Source organism: Gallinula chloropus (genome assembly GCF_964237585.1).
Source record: "Gallinula chloropus genome assembly, chromosome: 6".
Classification (NCBI taxonomy): domain Eukaryota; kingdom Metazoa; phylum Chordata; class Aves; order Gruiformes; family Rallidae; genus Gallinula; species Gallinula chloropus.
Genome location: NC_140091.1, coordinates 13,053,726 through 13,074,320, shown reverse-complemented (window position 1 = coordinate 13,074,320; position 20,595 = coordinate 13,053,726). Strand labels below are relative to the sequence as shown.

Genomic DNA, 20,595 nt, shown 5'->3' with positions numbered 1-20,595 from the left:
CTGTCAGCACTAGGGGTGCAACCTGTCAGGCTCATGGACTTCTACCTTAAGTGCACCCTAATCTGGTCCTCCACCACCAAGGTTCCAGGTTTCCCCTCTGGTCTCAGGGGCCCTGAATTCCCGAAGGCTTGTTTTACTGGTAGAAATTGATGCAAAGAAGGCAATACCTCAGCCTTCTCCATGTCATTTGTCACCAGTTTTCCTGCCCCGTTAGACATCAGGCCCGCAATCTGCTCTTCAGGTACTTGTAGAATCCTCTCTTGCTGTTCTGCTTAGAAGCTGAGGAACTACCCTTAGCAAATGGCTACTCTTGCTCCTCAAGCCACGTGCCCTTTGCTAGACTCACAATGCAGTCCTCACGCATTCTGGGGCAATAAAGAAAATGCTTTCATTCCACTGGGAGGCAGTTCAGGAGTTGAACCTGATTTTCCCAGCCTATGCTTTGTGCAGTGGAAGGCAATATACCAAATGATCTCTTTTATGTTTTGCTCTTTAAAATATTTATGTATTTGTGTGTTTATAACACTATGTCCGATTTCTGCATAAATGGGTAATGTTATAGATACATTAGAGACAAGAAAGTACTTGGAGCCTCAAGTACTGTATCAGAAATACGCACTGACTTTGTAAAAAGTGACTACACTTTACATTAGGAAAAATAATGAATACGTTTTTCGGATTAGGAAGATGTAAAAGAAAAGTGGTTTTCCCTGTAAATTTTACTGCAGAAGTCACCTGTATGACTTGTACTTAAACCCTTTTCTTCTCATGCAGCATTACAGTATTCCCCCCCCACCCCCATCCCACAAAACAAAAACAAATATTCCACTAGTTGTTACAGATTGCACTTTTAAAGCACAGACTTGACAGTCTTCTGCATTTCCAGTGTCCTATTTAATCAGCTGACATACAGAGTCTTCATTTTATGAAACTGGAAGATTTCGTCTAAGTACTTCTTTTGATGCTGGAGAAATGTTATCTGGGAAAATTACTTCAAACTCTATGATTAAGTCTCCACGTTGGTCAGGATTTTTGGGAAATGGCAAACCATATCCTATAATTCTTCTTCTCATCCCAGGCTTTACAACTTCATTTACTGTCATGGGTATGGTTCTTCCTTCTATCGTTGGCACATTGATAGAGCTGCCACACAAAGCCTAAAGAAAAATTGCATCAAAAGAAACTGGTCAGAATTTTGTTTGGACCTATAACTGAATTTAGATTATTTAGAAAAGACTAGCAACTTAAAACAGTATTGCTACTGTGCACTGCTGAGACGTCAAAATTAAAATACAGTGCTCCTCTCAAAAAGGGAAGGCTTCAATTTGACACTGAATACTACAGAATTCTCCAGTCTTGCACAATGGCCACTGGAGGGTAACTGAACTTGTATTTCATAAAGTCTTCTAAGGATATAAAGTAGTTTAGCACAGACTGAACTCTTCACTCATACTTTTCTTGAGATGTCCAGCTTCTCAGTTTCCATTGGCAATCTAGAGTATTGTTCCATTTTTCATGTGTTTACACTGCACAGGGGTTTCAACCTATATTATATCAAGTTGCAGAACCACATTATATGTCTGTAACAGCCATCTGAGGTGTGCATTTGGAATGCTCAACTATTTTGGTGCACCAAAATTAAAACACCACAGATTCTCCTGGTTTATCTAATAGATTTTCATTATTAGGCTCTCTGAGAGCAACATTTATTCCTCCAACTTCACCTGATTTGCCATATCTAGTCCATACTGCTGATGTCCAATTTACATAACAATACAAAGAGCCTAAATATACTTGTATCCATGAAGGAACTACATTACCCACATCAATATTAAATATTCTTTTCTCCTTCCCTCATCCTATTTTAAATGCTTCACCTCACTTAAAGGATTCTTAACTAAAAACACATCTGAAGAAGCAAGCTTGTAATGGACACAAAGAGTTTATAACACAATGAAGAGTTTGTTTCTCCACCTAGTGCTAATTAAGAAAAAACAAACTACTAAACACTCAGCTACATAATCTTTTAAGGGTCTGAAGCCTTGACAGAGTCATCACTTAAGAACTCTGCTCAGTTGTCTTTCCAATTTTACCCTTTTGAAAGGCAAAGTGTTTTGACTTGGAACAATTTAAAAAGCTATACCATTTTTGTTGTTATATATAGCTCCATTAACACCTGTTCACAATCATTTATCCTCATGAAATCAATCTCTGTATTTTGAAATCACACTGAAATAACTTATGACATGAAAAGGCAGATTTAGAATTTGTTGGCTGTGAAAATATTCAAAACATGTCTACTTTGTCCTACAGAAGTAGGAATCATAGGACCATACTGTATTGGACATATATATTAACAGCATTTGTGTTTCTAGCTAGGCTGAAGTAACAAAAGGTAGAATATGAATACTTAAGATGTATTAAAGCTTACTCAAGTTTTCCACCCTCATTCCCTTCCATCTCTATAGTAAACAGCTTGAACTAATACTCCATTTAAATTAAAACAGCTAATGCTTCCACTATAAGTAAGGCACACTGACTTTAGAAGAGTAAAACCCCTTAAAAAAAACAAAACAAAAATACACTGCTGCCATACAGCTTATGCAGTGTAGCCACCACATCGTACTCTAACTGGTTTAATCATTTACAGCTACTTACCTCCCTTAAGCTGATCTTAACAGGATAGATAATATTTGATCCATCTCTCTTGAAGTGAGTGTGAGGTTTATCTTTAATGATAAAAACAATATCAGCAGGAATTGTGTTGGGTGTTTCATCGCCTTCTTTTGGAAAAGTGATTTTGGTGCCTTCCTTCCATCCTCTTTTTATCTCAATAGTGAGAATTTTGTCCTCTGTTCGGACACTTCTACCATCTGGGTTAAGCCTTTTACGTGAAATTCTCATCCTTTTCGTGCAGCCATGATAGATCTCTTCCAATGACACTTTAAGTTCATGGATTACAGGGGGATCTTGTTTACGACGTAACTGGCTACCAACTGTATTCCTCTCCCTTGGAAAACCATTCATACTAAAACTAGTGAAGGATCCAAATGGATCACCATCCACTTCCATGTCTTCAGTGTCTCTGCCACCAGGCATCCTCCTTCCAAAGAAGATCTCAAATGGATTTGTGCCACCAAAAAAAGCTGCAAACGTAGCATGCGGGTCACCATGGAAGGAGTACCGGAAGGTACCACCCTGCCCATCAGGTCCTCCGGCTCCTCCTTTCAGACCTAAACAAAACAAATAAGCAAGGTTAAAAACAAATAGAATATTAGTATAAGCTTTCCTATTGCTGAGTGTAACAATGTCAGAACCAGTGACTGGACAAGATCTTTGCAGTAAAGTGAAAGGTCTCCTTTTCAATGACACCACCTTCAGACTATTCAATAGCTTGGAACAACAACAAAGTTTCTGAAGGCCTGGAATGACTTGTACTTCTGATTAACAAGTATCCTGATACTACCAATTTGATTTCATATGACTGAAGCCAGTTATACGAAGAATTAGCATGTTAAAATGGAAGATGGGTCTGCTTCACTTATTTTCTTGTTTTTTTCTAGTTCTGCAAAGCCTGTTAGGAACACATCACTCTTCAAGATCACTTCCAGGGAAAATCATGCAGTTATCATATGCAACACTTTGCATAGTCTCTATAGCTCAGCTTTAACCCAGCGTTAATTCGCTTCACCTCTGTTTTCCTGCAATTTGGTCTGAGTAAAAGGTAATAGTCAAGTAGCCATACGCTTCCTTAATGCTCAATTCAGAATCTCAAGCTTACCATCTCTTGTATTCCTGTGATATAAAATAGTTAAGAAACCTGGGAATTCTCTTCAATCCAGCCACAAATAAAAATGGCTGGAAAGTTCCCAAGACCTATTTGAGAATAAAAATCTCATATATACTGTCATCATCTCTGTGCAAAAAATTTGGATGTTCGCAAATAGCTTTCTTTTCTATCTTCCAAAAGGAGGACATCTCCTTTCTTCCTGATATTTCCCTTACAATTCTCATTAAACAATCACTTGCACTTCCTGCTCTCTCATTCCAAACACAGCTAAAATCAGGGGGGGGTTAAATGCCAATAGGTGATCTCTAAGTATTTCCTGGTAATAGTTAGTGCTCTCCTGCACTGTCAATTTCAGGTCAAACCTTTACGATGAAAGGCTGAAAGTCTTCTTAAGAGATGTTTGGTTATTTTATTTTACTCAGTCTTGCAGCAGCTCAGCACAACAGCTGCTATCCTATTTTGACAACATAAAAATGTGAAGGCTTACAGTAATGAAGCATGCATACCCTAAATTCGATTTTTCTCAGAGCTTTACATCATCTATGCATAAGCATAATACTGGTTATCAACAGTAATAAAGACATTAATCAGTGGATTCAATCTCTGACAGCAGGACACCTCCTGAAGTAGCTAGCCAAAAGTTGAAGGTACATTAAGTTCCCAGCTGTAAAAATTCCCAGTCTTACCCTCACAACTACTAGTTACACCCTCAGATGCAAATGAAGAAATTAGAGAGCAACTGAAGCAACATGAGGTCATTTACAAATTTATCACTCTAAAAATTTCACACTTCAGTTTAACATTATGCTCCAAAGAAACAGAAAATTACATTTTGAACCTCTATCTTCAAGTATGGAAGACTAGGATGCCAAAGGCTGTATTGTTTTACACGCTTTACTCTAAGCGCTTAGGTTAAAGTGGCTAAAATGGTGTTTTGGAAAAGTAGTTAGGACGAGCTGCTGCACAGGAATCTAAAATGCACATGAAAAAAAGAGTAAATAGGTTTATAACGATATACAGAAAGAAGGCAGCAGTGCAAGAAGGCAAAATACCAAAGAGGAAACAAAGGTCTCTGGTACCTACATAAACACTTTTTCCTGATGTTTCAGGAACAGCACTAAAGCTCTGAACACATGCATTGGAACAAAAGCCCAAAAAACCTTCATCTTCTGTAGAAGCTAAAGATCTACGTGAATTTTCGGAAGTTAACTATCATACTTATGTCCTATGGATAAACAGGGGACCAAATTTTATTATGAACAAGAACCCACAATTTCCCCTGAGATATGACATTTAACTGTCCTCTTTTATCTTAGTAAAAAACATGGTGCTGAGTGACTGGCAATGACTAGATGACTTGTCACAACAGAAGTATTTATTTTATGAGGAATTTCTAATACCATACATTTAAGAGGAGGGATGTCAGTGACTTCCTTCTCTTGCTCAATCAAGAGACTGAAAGTCTGCTGGTCAAAAATAAAAAAAAGTCATCTTCACCAGATAACCATTTTAGGATAAATATGACATTTCTGAGGCCTCATTCTCTTGGCATGTTATCACTGTTTACAATTAAAGCTAAAAAATTGTTCTGGTATTTCATGACATCAGCCAAATTCTTTCCTCTCCAGGCAACAAGCCAAGGACAACTACGGACTGGACACCTGGGCTTCTGCCTAGTTCATACAGATTGTCCTTTTGCAAAAATTTAAGAAAAGGATACATGTCTCCAACTGTACCTCAGAAAGTCCTAGGGCAAGGTAACACAGCAGCAAGAGAACCCAGAAAAGCTAATTATAGGTTATACAAACTTTTTCTGTTTAGTAACTTTTTGCCTGTCAAGTATTTGGGATTTTTACAAATAAAACACCCAACCCACCCCCCCACTTTAAAATTAAGAAATTAAAACTAGATCAGCACTAAAACCGCGCAATACATTTTACATATAAAAAGCTGATGAGTCAAACTTCGTAGCAGTACAAAAACATTGCCTAAAAATCAACACATGCCATGTTTTCATACATCATCTATGTTTATTTTGTTTCATTCAATATAATGAAAGTGGCTGATTAGAGTATAAGAGAGACAATACATACCTTCCTCCCCAAACTGATCATAAATGTCCCTCTTTTTGGGATCACTCAACACTTCATATGCTTCTGCAACCTCTTTGAATTTTTCCTCTGCGTGGGGAGATTTGTTCTTATCTGGATGCCATTTGAGCGCTTGTTTTCTGTAAGCCTTTTTGATATCTTCGTCAGAAGCCCCCTTTTCAATTCCCAGGATAGAATAATAATCTTTCCCCATTGTGAGCGCTGGAGGGGTTCAGATTTGCCTTGCTACACAGAAAGCAGCGTCCAGTGTCTTAGCAACGCAGAGATGCTAGAGAAGAAAAAATAAAAATCAAATTTGCAATCGAAGCTAACAGAACTGTTATAAATCAACAAACTCTCTAATGCATTAAAGAAGCACTAGAGAGCTTCTCCGTATTTCATTCCTTCCCCGTTGCTCATTTATAAATAATTACACACACTGGACAAGACACAGCCCTCTTTAGAGTCCTCCCATCTACAAGTACGTGTCTCCGCTCTTTCTAGAACGACAAATAACACAGGACGTCACTTCCCCGAGTGCCCCAGCCGAACAGCCTGCACAGCTTTCGCTCTCTCTCTCTCTCTCTCACGTACGCATGCGTGTGCGCCAGCACCGAAACGGCTGAACTTCTATTTCCTCCCTTATCAAGCCAGAAGGCTTAAAGGGTTAGTAGTGTGAACCAGTGCCTTTCACAACCAGGGCTGAATCCAGGCAGCTCTCAAGACACAACTGCATCAACAGAAATGCAGCAGACCATATAAAGTTATTACAGCATATTGCTTCACAGTTTCTATAGAGACAGCTGTACATATAACTGTTATATTTATCAACAAGGATTTGTACCCTTTCCAGCGAAGTCTTCACAGTATCTACGCCCAAGTTAAGCTATGAAGCTTCAGAAAGCATAACTTCATTTCTTTAAAAAAAGAAATTATACCACCCTCAGAGCTGACTGCAGCCACGTACTATTAAAGGAATAACAAATCAAATTTGAGCAAAAATACAACAGTTCACCACAACCCAAGCAACTCAAATCACCAAAACTGGGTTTCCTACACACACACCTTCTACACAACGAGCAACATCAAGACTATTACACAAGTATGCCAATTTATCAAGAAAATTGCTTTCATCTGATGAGATATTAACCACAGAAAAACACCTGGTTCCTACATAATTGTTTTGTAATACACTGTGCAAATTTTAATATTGAAGTATTTCTCATGTTCTGCAGAGGGAATAGTATGAAATTGCATCCTGCAAGCTTTCTTTTGGCTCTTCAAAGGTATAGGTCAAGAAATTATCCTTACTTTGTCAGTATGGTGATAAACTTCAAAACTGATCAGCATAGCTTTGAAAAACACTCCTCCCTGGAAGAAAATATTAAAATATGCACATTTTGGTCGCATCTAGAAGTTTGCCATATGAATGCATCTCTAGGCTCAACTATGAAATTACCCATATGAAGAAATTGAGGTTCAACCAGTTTCTTTCTAATAATAAAAAAACTTTAGGCAAAGTAGCACACAGCAGCCAAGGGACCATCAAACTCTAGTGGAGAGCACTAACCTTCTGATTCAGTTACAATCATCCTGAACTACAACAGCAAACAAATCTCATCATTATTGACAGAATAAGGTTTAGAACAGCCATAAATTATCTTGAAAACCACACCATCCAGGGAGTTATGCTCAGCTGTGCTCCCATGGTATGATTTAAACAACCTTGGGTGGGGTCATCAATTACATCACTTGAAGTATTCTCCCATCAGTGAGCATCTGAGAAGGACACTGTTCACTGTGCTGTCATATCATAGAACTATCAGAACAACAATAGCTCAGGCTACTTTCAGGACTGTGTTTTTTCACTACATTTTTTAAAACCTCTGGTCAATCAAAGTGACAGAGCATGCACTTGCTAGTTTAAAAAACAAGGTATAAGAATTTTTCCCCTTTGAGAATACTGAACACCTTATACCAAAACAATACTCAAGGAGCTCCAATTAGCAAGGCTTAGTGCTCCCCTTTTCCTCCCCATTTTGTAAATGTGGTATTAATTTCTCAGGTTTCATTAAAAGACCAAATAAACAGGATCTCTTCTTGAATCAAAAGTATCTAAATGTCAGAAACTTACAGAACAAATTCTGGTATGAACAAAAGTCATACTGAGACTGTTGCTGACAAATAGAGTAAGCATTCAGGCATCCTTTCTCTCCCTACGGAGGGGAACATGCTCTTCTGGCATAACTGCCAAATTATACCCTAATTAGGTAAGTTATTGCCTAAAAATTAAGTTACTTAACATTCCGAGCGCGATGTACAGTAATGACATTACTTCTACTTCCTGGATTGACATGAGATCTTCATGTCAGAATTAATTTACAGCCTGGAATCTCCTAAGAGTTGATGGGCTAAGTAGAGCATCTCCTTTCAAAAAGCATGTTCCTCCTTTTTTTTCCATGCTAGGACCTTCCTTTTATTATATAATCAAAGATCTTTTGTAAATAGAAGTAGGCTGCAGTTCTCATGTGCTTACAGAGTTCTTGACACAATTTGTAATTGATTGAGAGATATGTATGACTCTCAGAATTAGTGATTATATTTTTTTTCCATTCAAAAACTAGAGTGCACAAGATGAACACCCAGTGATCAGGTTAATGACTGTACCAACACTTATTCAGACACTGAAATGCACCTGGTGACAAGTTTTTATAGCTTCCAGTCTTCTAGTACTAGAACAGTTTTCAAGAACAGGTATACGACGAAAACAGGTTTTTAACACAACTGTAGTATCAAACAGGATCTATGAGGCTTTTGTTCATAGTCAATCCTGTAAAACAATTTTCTGCAAAACTAGGCAAACGTGTTCTTACAAGCTATTTTAGCACATTCTTATTGTACTGAGAACGTCAGCAGCCTGTACTTAGTTCAACACTTGGTGATGTTACTATCCAAATTAAAAACAAAAACACATAAAATGGGAATTTCAGATTGAGCTTTTTCAAGTTGACTGGAGAAAAAAAATACTAAAAAGACAAAATCCACGTCTCTTCAACAAATTACAAAAAAAAAAAGCCAAACAGATAATTTATTACAAAAAAACCCCATAAACTGGGCAGTACAGCAGGAGCAAGTTCATACCACTTCCCAAGTATGAGAACAGTTGCAATGACAAAATTAACTTTGAGTTGTTTTCTTTAAAGAAGCCTTCATAAGGAACCTGAAATCAAGATATAGCCAAGGAAGTACTCATAATAATAGTTACACTGAACTCAAATTCTAGTTTAAACATAAATTAGCACCAGTTTAAAGTTATTTTAAGGAAAAGCAAAACCGCGTCATTATTCCTTCAAGTATCTGAAGGTAAAAATGCTCATTATTTCCTTTAAATTAAGCCATTTCTTCTATATCCCTCACCTCTTAAACCTCAAAAACAAAATTGAAAAAGACAGGACTAGATCACAGAACAAGTTAAAGAGCAAACAAAACCACAAAGGCAAATTCCAGACAGATCACAACTATAAATATACATGTGCAGTAAATGTCACAGCAGAGGAGCCAAATCCCTCCCAGAAAAAGCTCTATCAAATTAAGTATCACAATGTTTGCAAACCCACATTAGTGAGCAGAATAAACTGGCATTTGTCTGCAATGGTTTGAAGAAAGCATGTTCACATACAGCAGTAGAATTTCCTGTAGGATCATCCATATTTTCTAAGAGGAAAAAAAAATTGACAGTGGCTTTTCTCCCCACCACCTTACACTGTATGTAGTTGACTGACCTACGTTTAGACTTTTGAACTGTGAATAAGACTTTCTTCATGCAAACCCCATTCATTAATACATTAAGTTTCACTACAGAAATACTCAGTATCTGGTCTCCTAGACCAGAGTTAGAGTTTGCAACAGAAGGAGCAAATAGTACAATTTTAAAAATGTATCTAACAGGAAATACAAAATAAAACCTACACAGTGTAACAGCCCTTTCTAACCAGTCAACGGGCATAAAGAAAAGCTTTATTTAGTCACGCACTTCATACCCAAGAAACTACCCGAAATATCACATTTTTACTTCAGTTCTCTGCAGAAATATGCTGCTTCTGTTGTGAAAATAAAGAGTTCATTGTACAAGGATTCTGGGGCTGATTTTACATCTAAAAGAAACCGCAATAAGGCAAGAAACTGAAATACCACCTAACTCAGAAGTCTGTAGAATTACAGAGTGACAATAGGGCGCGATACTAACTTTGTTCCAGAGCATTCCTGAGTAACCAGACACACCTACATTTTCACCTGGCACACATCATATCTTTGAGACACTACTTCAAAAAGATTCAGATTTAAACACACCCTGAAGTATTTACCAGTGTGTGAGCCCACACATCATAACTGCTTTTCTGTGGCACACACAACAGTGCATTTTAATGCAATTCACCAACAATTGAAGCTTGTGTTAAAAAGACTTGCTGACTTTCGATTTCCTCAGATTACACAGGAAGAAACATAGTGGGATAAGTATAGTCATGCTTTACAAAAATATCTGGCTTCCATTAGTGATATATCTAAGTCACTGTGAAATAGTTCTTCCTAGGACACATACCTACTATACTTTCTATATTTAAAAGTTAGTAGTCTTGTCCAGAAAGATCTGGTCAGATTATTTTTGGTTCAAGAAAAGATATTAAATAAAATGGCAGCATAGAAAGACATTCAAGACAATTAGTTATATCTCGGCTATAAGAGCCTTGGCATCAATAAAAATATTTTATATTGGGGCTGTCTGCTTCTAAATAATGCTTTTACTATTACTGGAATACACATGAAGTTAAGTGCATGCCAACAGGCCAAAACCCCGTATTTTTATGGTCTTACACAAAAGCTTACTTTACATGTGTATTCCAGCATCGACATGAACTTACAGCTCAAGTTCAAACGTTAAATCTCAAAACACATACTGCTATCACCCAGAGATATACTGTTACCACTTCTGAACTTTCAAAATGAATTTAAGCTTGTGAGTCATACAACCTTCAATTTTATTTGGAAAAATCTACATGACAAGACAGTAAACACTGTTAGCTATTTTTAAAATTAGTTTCATTTTCCTTGTTACTTTTGTAATAAGACCAAAAGACACAAATGCTATGTGCAACTGAAGTGTCCATCATTTTCATATTAATATATAATAAGCAATAACAACTTAAGGTCTAGGGTTGGATTCTTCTCTTCAGAAAATTATTCCTGATATAAATAACCTATATAGAAATACATACTAGAAAAATAAAAAATAACTGATCTAAAGTAGATTATATTAAACATTGTTACAACTGTCTTAAACATAACTAGGGCACGAGTCACACATGCACACTGATCCTTCATTACAACATAGCAAACTTACGTGTCATCAACATAAAGAAATGCTTTCTCATACCCGATTCCTGTCTACTAAGTCACAATCTCTACTATAACTGAAGAACAGAAATACTCTTGGAAGAATTTTCCAAATTTAACTTTCCACTGCTGAGAGGGAATGAACATCATCTTGGAGACAGGCAAATCTCTTCAGAGTCAGCTATGATGTATGGTATTGAAGAAAACGCAACTAACTCCCCCTCACTTCATAATATGCGACCAACTACTTCACTCAAGAACCAGACTGCACTTAGAAAAACAAAAGGAAACAGAGTATGGTCACAAAAAAGCAACACACAAGATTTCCATTTATAGATTAAGGCTTCCCTCTTTTGAAAGAATACAGTTTCCAAAATTGCTTTTCAATTCCTTCCTTAGTCTGTGACCACTTCAATTCCTACCCACAGAAATTTCTGTAAAAGGCCTAGTCTATAAACCAAGTTGATTGGTTGACCATACAAAACATTGAAGAGGTTCCCTCACCCTTCTGACTCTCACCACTATCACTATTACCATTTACCATTCTCACTATTACAGACTTCAAGCTGTTAACAACATTGTTGCCATACATACTTTGGTAAACTTATATATAAGTGTACTGTGTTGTCAGAGGAGAAATATCTTCTCACTGGTTACAAGAAAAAAAAAAATCAAATTCATAAGGAAATTGAAGTTCTGTTTCCTCCAAGAAAATGTTCTGACACATTCTGCAAAATTTATTGCTAAATTATCAGTTTGGGGCACAGAAAACAAAAAATTCTAGTGATTTTTTTGTCTTTTTTTTTTTTTCCACTTCCTTTCAATTTTACACATATCAGCCTGGATTTTTTGTCCTAACTACTTTTGGCTCTGAACTGCTGTCAGCAGTTTATCCAAGACTCGAGAAATGCTGTCTTGAAATAGCCTATATGTGAAGGAAGAGTTAGGTTTAATACACATTCATCACACTGTACCAGTCAGGTTTCTCCCATGCCACAGTCACAGTTTAGCCCCAGCTGAAAGCCGAGGACCACTCGCTGCTCCCTCACTCCTCCCAGCTCTTCTTTGGTGGGATGGGGAGGAGAATCATACGGAAAAACTCATGGGTTGGTATAAAGACAGTTTACTGGGACAGCAAGGGGAGAGGAAAATACTAGCAGTACTTACAACACTATATATAAGTGGGGGATACACAATGCAACTTGCTCACTGCCCAAAACCCAATGTCCAGCTAGTGCTGGAGCAGCAACCCCTCCTCCCCAGCCAGCCACCTTTATATACTGAGCCCTAAATCATATGGGATACTCCTTCAGCCAGCTTGGATCAGCTGTCCTGGCTGTGCCCCCTCTCAATATCTTGTGAAAATTAACTCTATCCCAGCCAAAAACCAGGACTGCCACCAACCTTCCCATGCTGGTTACATAACAAGTAAAGATGTTAATATGATTACCCATTCAAGGCCTTGTAATTGTTTACTGTTTCCCTCCACACTAATTGCTTTTTATTTGATTGCATTAACATTCAAGCTTTACAGCCTTTCTGGTAACTGTTAAGAAACAACAGTCTGCTGCAATACAAGCCTTTTTGATTTTCAAGCACTAACATACTGGATATTTTCACTATTGTGATGGAAGTGTTTTATTGGTTATTCATATACAAATGCCACAGGCTTCCATATTACACTTCTCTCAGCATACCACAGAACAAAATAGATATTGCTTTTTTAAAAAGGTGAAAGTACTAATTAATTCTGACTAGCATCAAATAAAATACAGGACTGCTTGATAGCCAGGAAAAAATGCAAATTAAGTGTTAGGAGTTACTAGAAAAGGAATAGAGAACAGAAAACATTCTGACAGTACCATATGAATGGTACAGTACCAATAGTAAATCTACACCATAATACTCTGCAGTTCTCTGCCTCTCAACTTCCCAAAACCTTTTTTTCTTTTTTAAATGTTTAGAGAAGCACCATAAAAGAAGATCAAAAATGTAAAAATGCTTCTACATGAGAAACAACTGCAGAGGCTTGAGTTCATCAGTCTGTAAGAGACAGGAAGAAGTCACAAAGGTCTGTAAGGTCTACAAATGATGGAGAAAGGAGAAGACATTGACTGTTCAGGGTTTACTCCCATTTAAGCCAGAACCACTATGGGAAACTAGCAGAAGCCAGTTTCAACAATAAAGTTCCGCAAGTGATAGATTTCCCTGCCAGAGGACACTGGAAAGTTAAAACAAACTTTTGGTGGGACACTGAAAAAACACCATAGAAGAGATGCACTGCAACTTTCTCAACAGAAGCCAGAGCAAAAATTCCCTGAGCTGCAAGTGTTTGGAAGCTAGGAAGACCAGTTTGTGTTATTCTAGCTTTCCCTGAAGCATCTACTTATGGCAAGTTTTGAAAGCAAATTACTGGGCTAAACAGAGAGCTTAATGGACAACCCATTCAGCACTCTCTAGATGGGTACCCTCAGATTCATGAAAATCTCAATATAATGCAATTCAGCCACTTCCATGTTCTTAAGAATGAGTAGTAAAACAAGAAGCTTAAAATAGGTGCATTGGCACTGACCAACCTCAGTGACAGGCAAAAACCATCCAAATGTATGTTCAGCCAAGTACTAGAGGTATTAGAAAAGTGTGTAGGTACTCTTTACTCTAGCATACTCCAGTTCTATGAAAAGTATGTATTGTTTTATGTATGCTTTTTAAAAAAAAAACAAACAATTCAACTCATGTATTACTACTGCCAAGAAGGTTGGTGGTGACTCTTTTGGGTTTGGTTTGGGATTTTTTTGAGGGTGGGTGTTAGTTTTATTTGGGATTTTTTTCTTTGTTTGCTATTGGGTTTTTTTGGTTTCTTTTGGGCTTGGGTGGGGGAGGGTGTGAGTTGTGGGGAAGACAGGACAGTAGGTCACCACACAACTTATATACATACACTAGAGGTATGTTACTCAAAATTGACTTGAAATCACAATCCAGGATGCCACTTGCAACCATGCTGCCTCCACTTTCTCTCCTGCCACCTCTCCATCCATTCCTATAAAACAAAGCATCAGTTGCCTATACACTCGTAGACAATTAAAAAAGATAGATCTCTACCTTCATTTTCCTACCTGCAAATCTGTTTATTACACAAACATCTGGAAAACAAGCAATGAATATTAAGCATATCTGTATTGTTTTCCGTCTAGGTAAAATAAAGAGGGGTGTTGCTTACAATAAACAGACATTTGAAAAAAAATAAAAACCTAGCAGATATGTGGTAGCAATTGTAAAGATGTTTCTAATATTCCTGGTTTCAGTAAAAGTGAGGCTTTATTTGACATTAACACTTCATGGATTCAGCCCCACTCTTGTAGTGCAGAAGGGCAGAAATCTCCCTACAAGTATAGGACAGAACAACCAGCTCCTATGTTAGCCCTTCTGCACTCCAGCATTCCCCACCCCACGGACCAGGGCCAGCTGGCACAAACCACAGAAACATTTGCTCTGGGCTAGCTGAGACTGGACATAAGACCAGCCAGCTCAGACCCTGGGAACCGTGATTGGCTCCCTACCAGTTCTTCCACCAAATGAATTCTCGTGTAGGACAACTTCTGTGACCTAATAGTAGTGCTATGTACTGATTAACAGGAAAAGGACAATGGAAAAACAGTGCTAGTTTCCACAATAACCCTTGCTGACTTTCCTTCAAGAAACTAGAATGGAAAGACTTTTTTAAAAAGGCATTGTAAATGCACATATTTTGATATCCTACATGAAGGCAGTTATCACAACTACCTTATCCCCCAGGAAACATTAGGATGGGCAGACCATTTAATTTAATAACTGTTTGAACAGAAGTAGCAAACAACTCTTTTAGCCTTTCACCAGTAGGAAAGGGAGGGTATCCAGCAGGTATAACAAATACTGGAGCTTACCTTAACTATGATAGCAATTCACAGCAAAGGAATCCTAAGGGGTATTTGTCAAACAATGTAATTAACAACCTGCTGTCTCACAGGCAGCGGCAGAGAATTCGGGGCACCTGTAAAATTAAGACAGTCCTCACAGGTTAGCCCTTACCAAAAATCTCTGGGAAGGGGGCACTAGCACAGATAAAGATGTGACCTGACCTGAACTTTCCAATGTCTTTCCAATGGCTCTCAGCTTATCACTTCAAGCACAAAACCAAACAAATCACCAAAACAAAACCAGCCTAAACACACTACCAGTTTGGCATATTCACTAGTGGAACATAATGCATTCTAGAAATATTTTTCTAACAGTGAAGATACTCCACAGCTTTATGCTTAAAACCAATAAGCTCATATAGTTGTTTCACTACTTCAATCATGTTCCATAGTTAAGGAACAGACAGAAGTCATGCCTGCAAGTATTTTTTTTTTTCTTCTTGCAAAAGTATTAGATTTTTTTCTTGCGTAGTTAAAAAGCTATCAGTGAAAGAACAGCTGGCAGAACAAACATGACACTGATCAGTTATGGGTCACACATAAGAGGTGGAAGGGTAGATGGAAGATGTCTGCACATTCTCTAGCCACACTCATTGGTTTTGTTTGGGGATTTTTTTTTTTTGTAATGACAGAAATTAATAGTTTCCAGTAGAAAAAAAACAAACCCTATTTTCTCAGTCTTGATGAAGAGAGGAACTGCAAAACAAGTAAATCAACTTAGAAAAGTGGCTCAGCTACACTGTATTGTTTTTAATTGCTGGTATACTCAAAGATGAAGGTTATTAATGCTTTACCAAATAAGGAACTGCACACATTTTTGCTGTGGACACATGATCACACTGTTCTTACATAAGCAAAAGGAGATGGTCACACTAGATGCTTTTTCCAGAATGTGCTCGTCAAAATCCCACCCAGTTGCTCTGATTCACACAGCTAGCTTTACATGCAAGTCTGAAAACACACACTGAACTGCTGTATAAAGGCAGGAAGGAATTTAATGAGTAATATTTATCAGAATCTGCTCTAATAGAAGTCAAAATAGTTGCTCATTAGTCTTTCAAACGCTTCAAGCACACCCCACGGCTCAAATCAGGTTTCTTAGTGGCGTTCCCTACCCAGTCGACCTAGAAGACTTGTGGGAAAAGATAATGGAAGGGGAGTTTGATATATGTTGCAGTTCATTGCTTGAATTACTTTATTCCTATAGATTAAATGGTGCTTGGTAAAGATGGTACAACATTGAAAGACAAACAAGAAGAAAAATGTCAAGGTGTTTCAAAGCAATAATGTTTTAAAGCAATAGCACATTTCCACATCTACTCTGCTAACAACTACAGAAATTCTACAGTTTTGTGAAACTTTTCCCTCAAACTCATAATAAAAGTTCAAACTTTGCATGGTAACAAGTCCTAGAAAGACATTTCACTGTAGAAGCAACACATTTTCTTTTTAATCTTTTCCCTCTCTCTTCTGAAAAAAATGTGGCACAAAGAATAATGATGAATTAGAGGCTACTTGGAAATAGACATTTCCATTTCCATGACTATTTAATAAAAACACTACCCAGAATCAGTTCACTCATAGGATATAATCCTAACAGACAACCACCTCTACAAAGGAAGTAAAAGATCTCTTAAAATTCTCTGCAGAAAATACTGATCCATAGTAAAAAGGTTTACAGGTGTACACCTTTTTTTTTTAAGTTAAACTTATGGAACCTCCTGCTAGCTTACTCTCCAGATCAAAGCATATCATGGCACCCACACCACTAAATTTTTTTAAATGGTACTCAAGATTAACCCAGGAACATTCATCCCTTTCCATGTCTACGCCGCATTGTTATTAAGGACTTTTAAATACAACTATTACACAAGGTTACTTTCAACCAACAATAGATACTGAAATGGACATTGAATTACAGCTTTGTCTAAGATGCCTCTACATATTGATTTATTAAAAAAAAAAATACCTTTACGCATTCACCAACTTCACTGAAAATATTTATTTTCCCCAAAACAAGCCTGTAACCCTTACAATAAAGCTTAAGAGGATTTTCAGTTTATATAAGCTTGCCATAATCATGGTTTTATGGGCTGAAGGGATTAGCCATTCAGAGCTTCTAAAGCATCTCTTCCATCTTTCTTTCCTTACCCCCAGAGAATTACCTTTTTATGCATTTTTTAAACTGACTCTGTGTTGTACACACAAATAATGTGCTCTAACTCACAAATTAAGAAATTAAACATTTCCACTGGAATTAAACACTATGAGAAAGAATACTACTAGGGATCAGGCCTATGAAATAGAGAAGTACACCAATCCCTTTAATCAAGCTTTAGCAATGTTCAGAATTCTCATCTCAGCCTTAATTCAAAAAAACGTATTTACACACTTTATTAATGGGACTGGAATGTGCATTCTTTGGTGCTCTGCTGATAGAGGGATACAGTAAGATCCCTTTCTTCTCCCTTTAAAAGTCCCTCAGTCCCCATCTCTTCCCTTAACTCCCACTTACATGCAAATTCCATGCCTAACTCAGGCAATCACATCTTTTCTCCCACATCTGGAAGGAACTTTGCAGATGCTAACAGCAAACAAATTCTCTGGACTCTTGAAACTTTCCTTCCCATGACACCCACACAAAAACATCCAATGCCCTTGACCAAGGACACTAAAGACTGATGACCACATTATCACTGTGACTAATATTATCCAGCTGACTTTTTTTGCACTGCATTCATTCTATATGGTGATTCACTGTCTCACTGCATACTTCAGTTGTATTTAAGGAAGAAGTGCATGCTGATTTATCCTTCTGTATTTGTGACACACCTAGTGCAATTTCATAGACTTCTTCTGTAAATTACTCAAATTTCAGAGCCTAGGTAATATTAATCTTTTACTGTTCAGCTGTCCTCAAGCCCAGAATCACATCTGTTGATAGACTTCAAATGAAACCTTGGGGTTTATTTCTTCCCATTTAAGTTTTACAATTAAATTTCCTTTCAGCAGCTTCAACCCCAAAGCTGTGGAGGGTTGGGTTTTTTAAAATTTACTATATAAAAATTGGCCCACAGGGGACGAAATACAGACTTAAGGAGTTAATTAATTCTTGCCTTTCCTCCAGAAGCCAAGAGAAAAGCTGCGCTGTCATCACTGAGTTAAGGCAGATGTGACAGCAGCCACAGTAGAGCAAGCTGCCTTTTCAACAAATTCTTTTTCCTTCCTGCTTCAATTCCTCAGTAGGAACCCATGCCTCTGCATGTCTAGGATGAAGCACAATAAGACTACCTGCTGTCTAGGAAAACACAGCTGGCCACCACTTGGATCATCCTGGACAGATTAAGTCCTCACAGTAATCTTACTACTTCAGTCCTAAAAACTCTTCCCCTTGACCCTCCTCTCTCTCTAAAGAGAACTTAATTACAGTCAATTTAAGCTATGCTTTAATATTACAGTTTTTCCATTTTATTTCAGATCCAAATTGTAGATATGAACTTTGTAATTACTACTACTTCAGTGCCTATGTAGTAAATATGAAAGGTCATGACAGATTAACAGGTTTTTTTATAGAGATTCCATGCTGTTTTCTCTCAGTAGTTACTTAAAGGAGTTTTCTACTGATAGCGTTGCAGATCCTGGATGCTCTTTGCCATTGGAGGAGCACCAGCTGACAGTCAGGATCTGCATCAGTTGATCCAAATCTCCCCAAAGCTGATGAAGTAATCAGAAATCAATTGCAAATTTCCCCACACCAGCAATGACTTGCAGAAAGCATAGCAGGCAGATGTAAAGCAACCTCCAAACAATACAACAGAACTCCATGGAAGCATGCATGTCTTAGCTTATGCAGAGGATCTGGGACAGTTCCATACTTTTATTCACATCTATGCTTTTGCAACATCTGCTGAACCAGCTAATTTCAAAATACCCCAAGGATATTTAGAAATACCCCAAAGATAGACTTTTGGTAGAAGTAAGGATTCCTTCATATATGGGTTTTTTTTTTTTTAAAGAAACCTGGTTTGTAGTGGGTTTTTTTCCCCCAGAACTCTCAATTTCTTAAGTCTGAGGCTTATTTTACACAGCAAAACAAAGATTCTCTTGCTCTAGCAGCACACTACAAATATTTTCTTACTGATGTACTACACTTACTTTCTTAGGAGACAGATTTGAGAAAACAGGCAATGAGTAATTTTTGCAAGTGAGAACACAGAATAACCTGGAGCACGTTGCTGCAACAAGTCAGCAAAGCACTTGAAAGAACATCGCAGTTGGCACTGTGAAGGGGTTACATCCTCACTCCACTCCATTAAAAGACTAAGATGGAATTAATCCCATCAGGATAATTTTTTTTTTAACAGAAGACTCATTGAATAAAGGGAAGCACAGAGTATTTAAAAAATGTGTTTCCAGCCAATAGGTCTAAAGTGCCATCATGGGAAATAGAGGTAGAAGCATCTCTAACTGAATATAAAGGTCATTAGATCAATTTAGGAATGGTGAAAATAAAAGCGTAATATTTATACAGTACATAATATTTAAGATCTCCCTCTTCCTCTGCAACTTGCTAGATTCCACATTCTATCTGAAAGGCCAAAGAAACACAGTGACTTCCAAGAATTTGGAAGATATAGTAAATATGGCATTTTTCAAATTAAGTATCGCCTCAAAAAATTGATTTAAAAATGCAAAACTATTATTCACTGTTACTATTAGTTGCATTGGAATAAAACTAGAACACTTACTGCACCAGACCAGTGTTTTTATTAGCACAAGGCAATGTAACTGCTTAAAAATATCAGTGCTATACACCTATTGGCTTGCCTTGTTGAACATAGGAAAAAAGTAGTGTTCTCATTTCTTAACAATAAAAAACACAGTAAATACACGCACCACATCTTCTAACAGGCAAAGAGCCATAAAAGACATAGCCAGTAGCCAGCATTAGCTTGAATGCATCACAGTCAATTACTATTGCTCAACTTAATTGTATAACGTAGCTAGCATACCTAGACAAATTCTCAACAACAAAGGAAATTCAAGAGTGGTTCAAGATTAAACTACTTTTCAGAATTAGCACAGGCAAGTATGAAAATGAACTTTCCAAACCTATTCTAGTTCTTCTGAATAGGCTTTTTCAGCATAACTATCTCGGCAGCAAGTTTCACACAGCTCTAACTATATACTGTAATCTGCCTAGCAACACATAAAAATTTTGAATTTTGTGTAATATATTAATCTGAAAACCCTTTTCAGGTATACTACTCAAAGTTTTACAAAAGGAAAAACATCTTGCACGTTTTCAGCTTCCTTTGGAACAATGCAGGATAATCCGGTCTCAGCAGCAGAACTGTGTCTTAAGGTC

At 37.4% G+C, this 20,595-nt stretch overlaps 1 protein-coding gene across 1 annotated transcript; it reads right to left on the bottom strand.

Moving 5' to 3' along the window:
- Positions 1 to 885: 885 nt before the first annotated feature.
- On the bottom strand, positions 886 to 6,480 carry DNAJB4 (DnaJ heat shock protein family (Hsp40) member B4). Its single transcript, XM_084265949.1, has 4 exons — positions 6,319 to 6,480; positions 5,884 to 6,169; positions 2,659 to 3,233; positions 886 to 1,157 (listed from the first exon to the last, which is right to left on the bottom strand). The coding sequence occupies exons 2-4, from the start codon at positions 6,092 to 6,094 to the stop codon at positions 924 to 926; spliced, it is 1,020 nt and encodes a 339-aa protein (XP_084122075.1). The 5' UTR covers positions 6,095 to 6,169; positions 6,319 to 6,480; the 3' UTR covers positions 886 to 923.
- Between the last annotated feature and the right edge of the window lie 14,115 nt (positions 6,481 to 20,595).

Coding starts and splice junctions, on each gene's coding strand:
- DNAJB4 (XM_084265949.1), bottom strand. CDS start 6,094: ATGGGGAAAGATTATTATTCTATCCTGGGAATTGAAAAGGGGGCTTCT. Junction 3,234..5,883: donor TGATCAGTTTGGGGAGGAAG/GTATGTATTGTC, acceptor TGTTTTGTTTAG/GTCTGAAAGGAGGAGCCGGA. Junction 1,158..2,658: donor TTAAGATCAGCTTAAGGGAG/GTAAGTAGCTGT, acceptor ATTTTTCTTTAG/GCTTTGTGTGGCAGCTCTAT.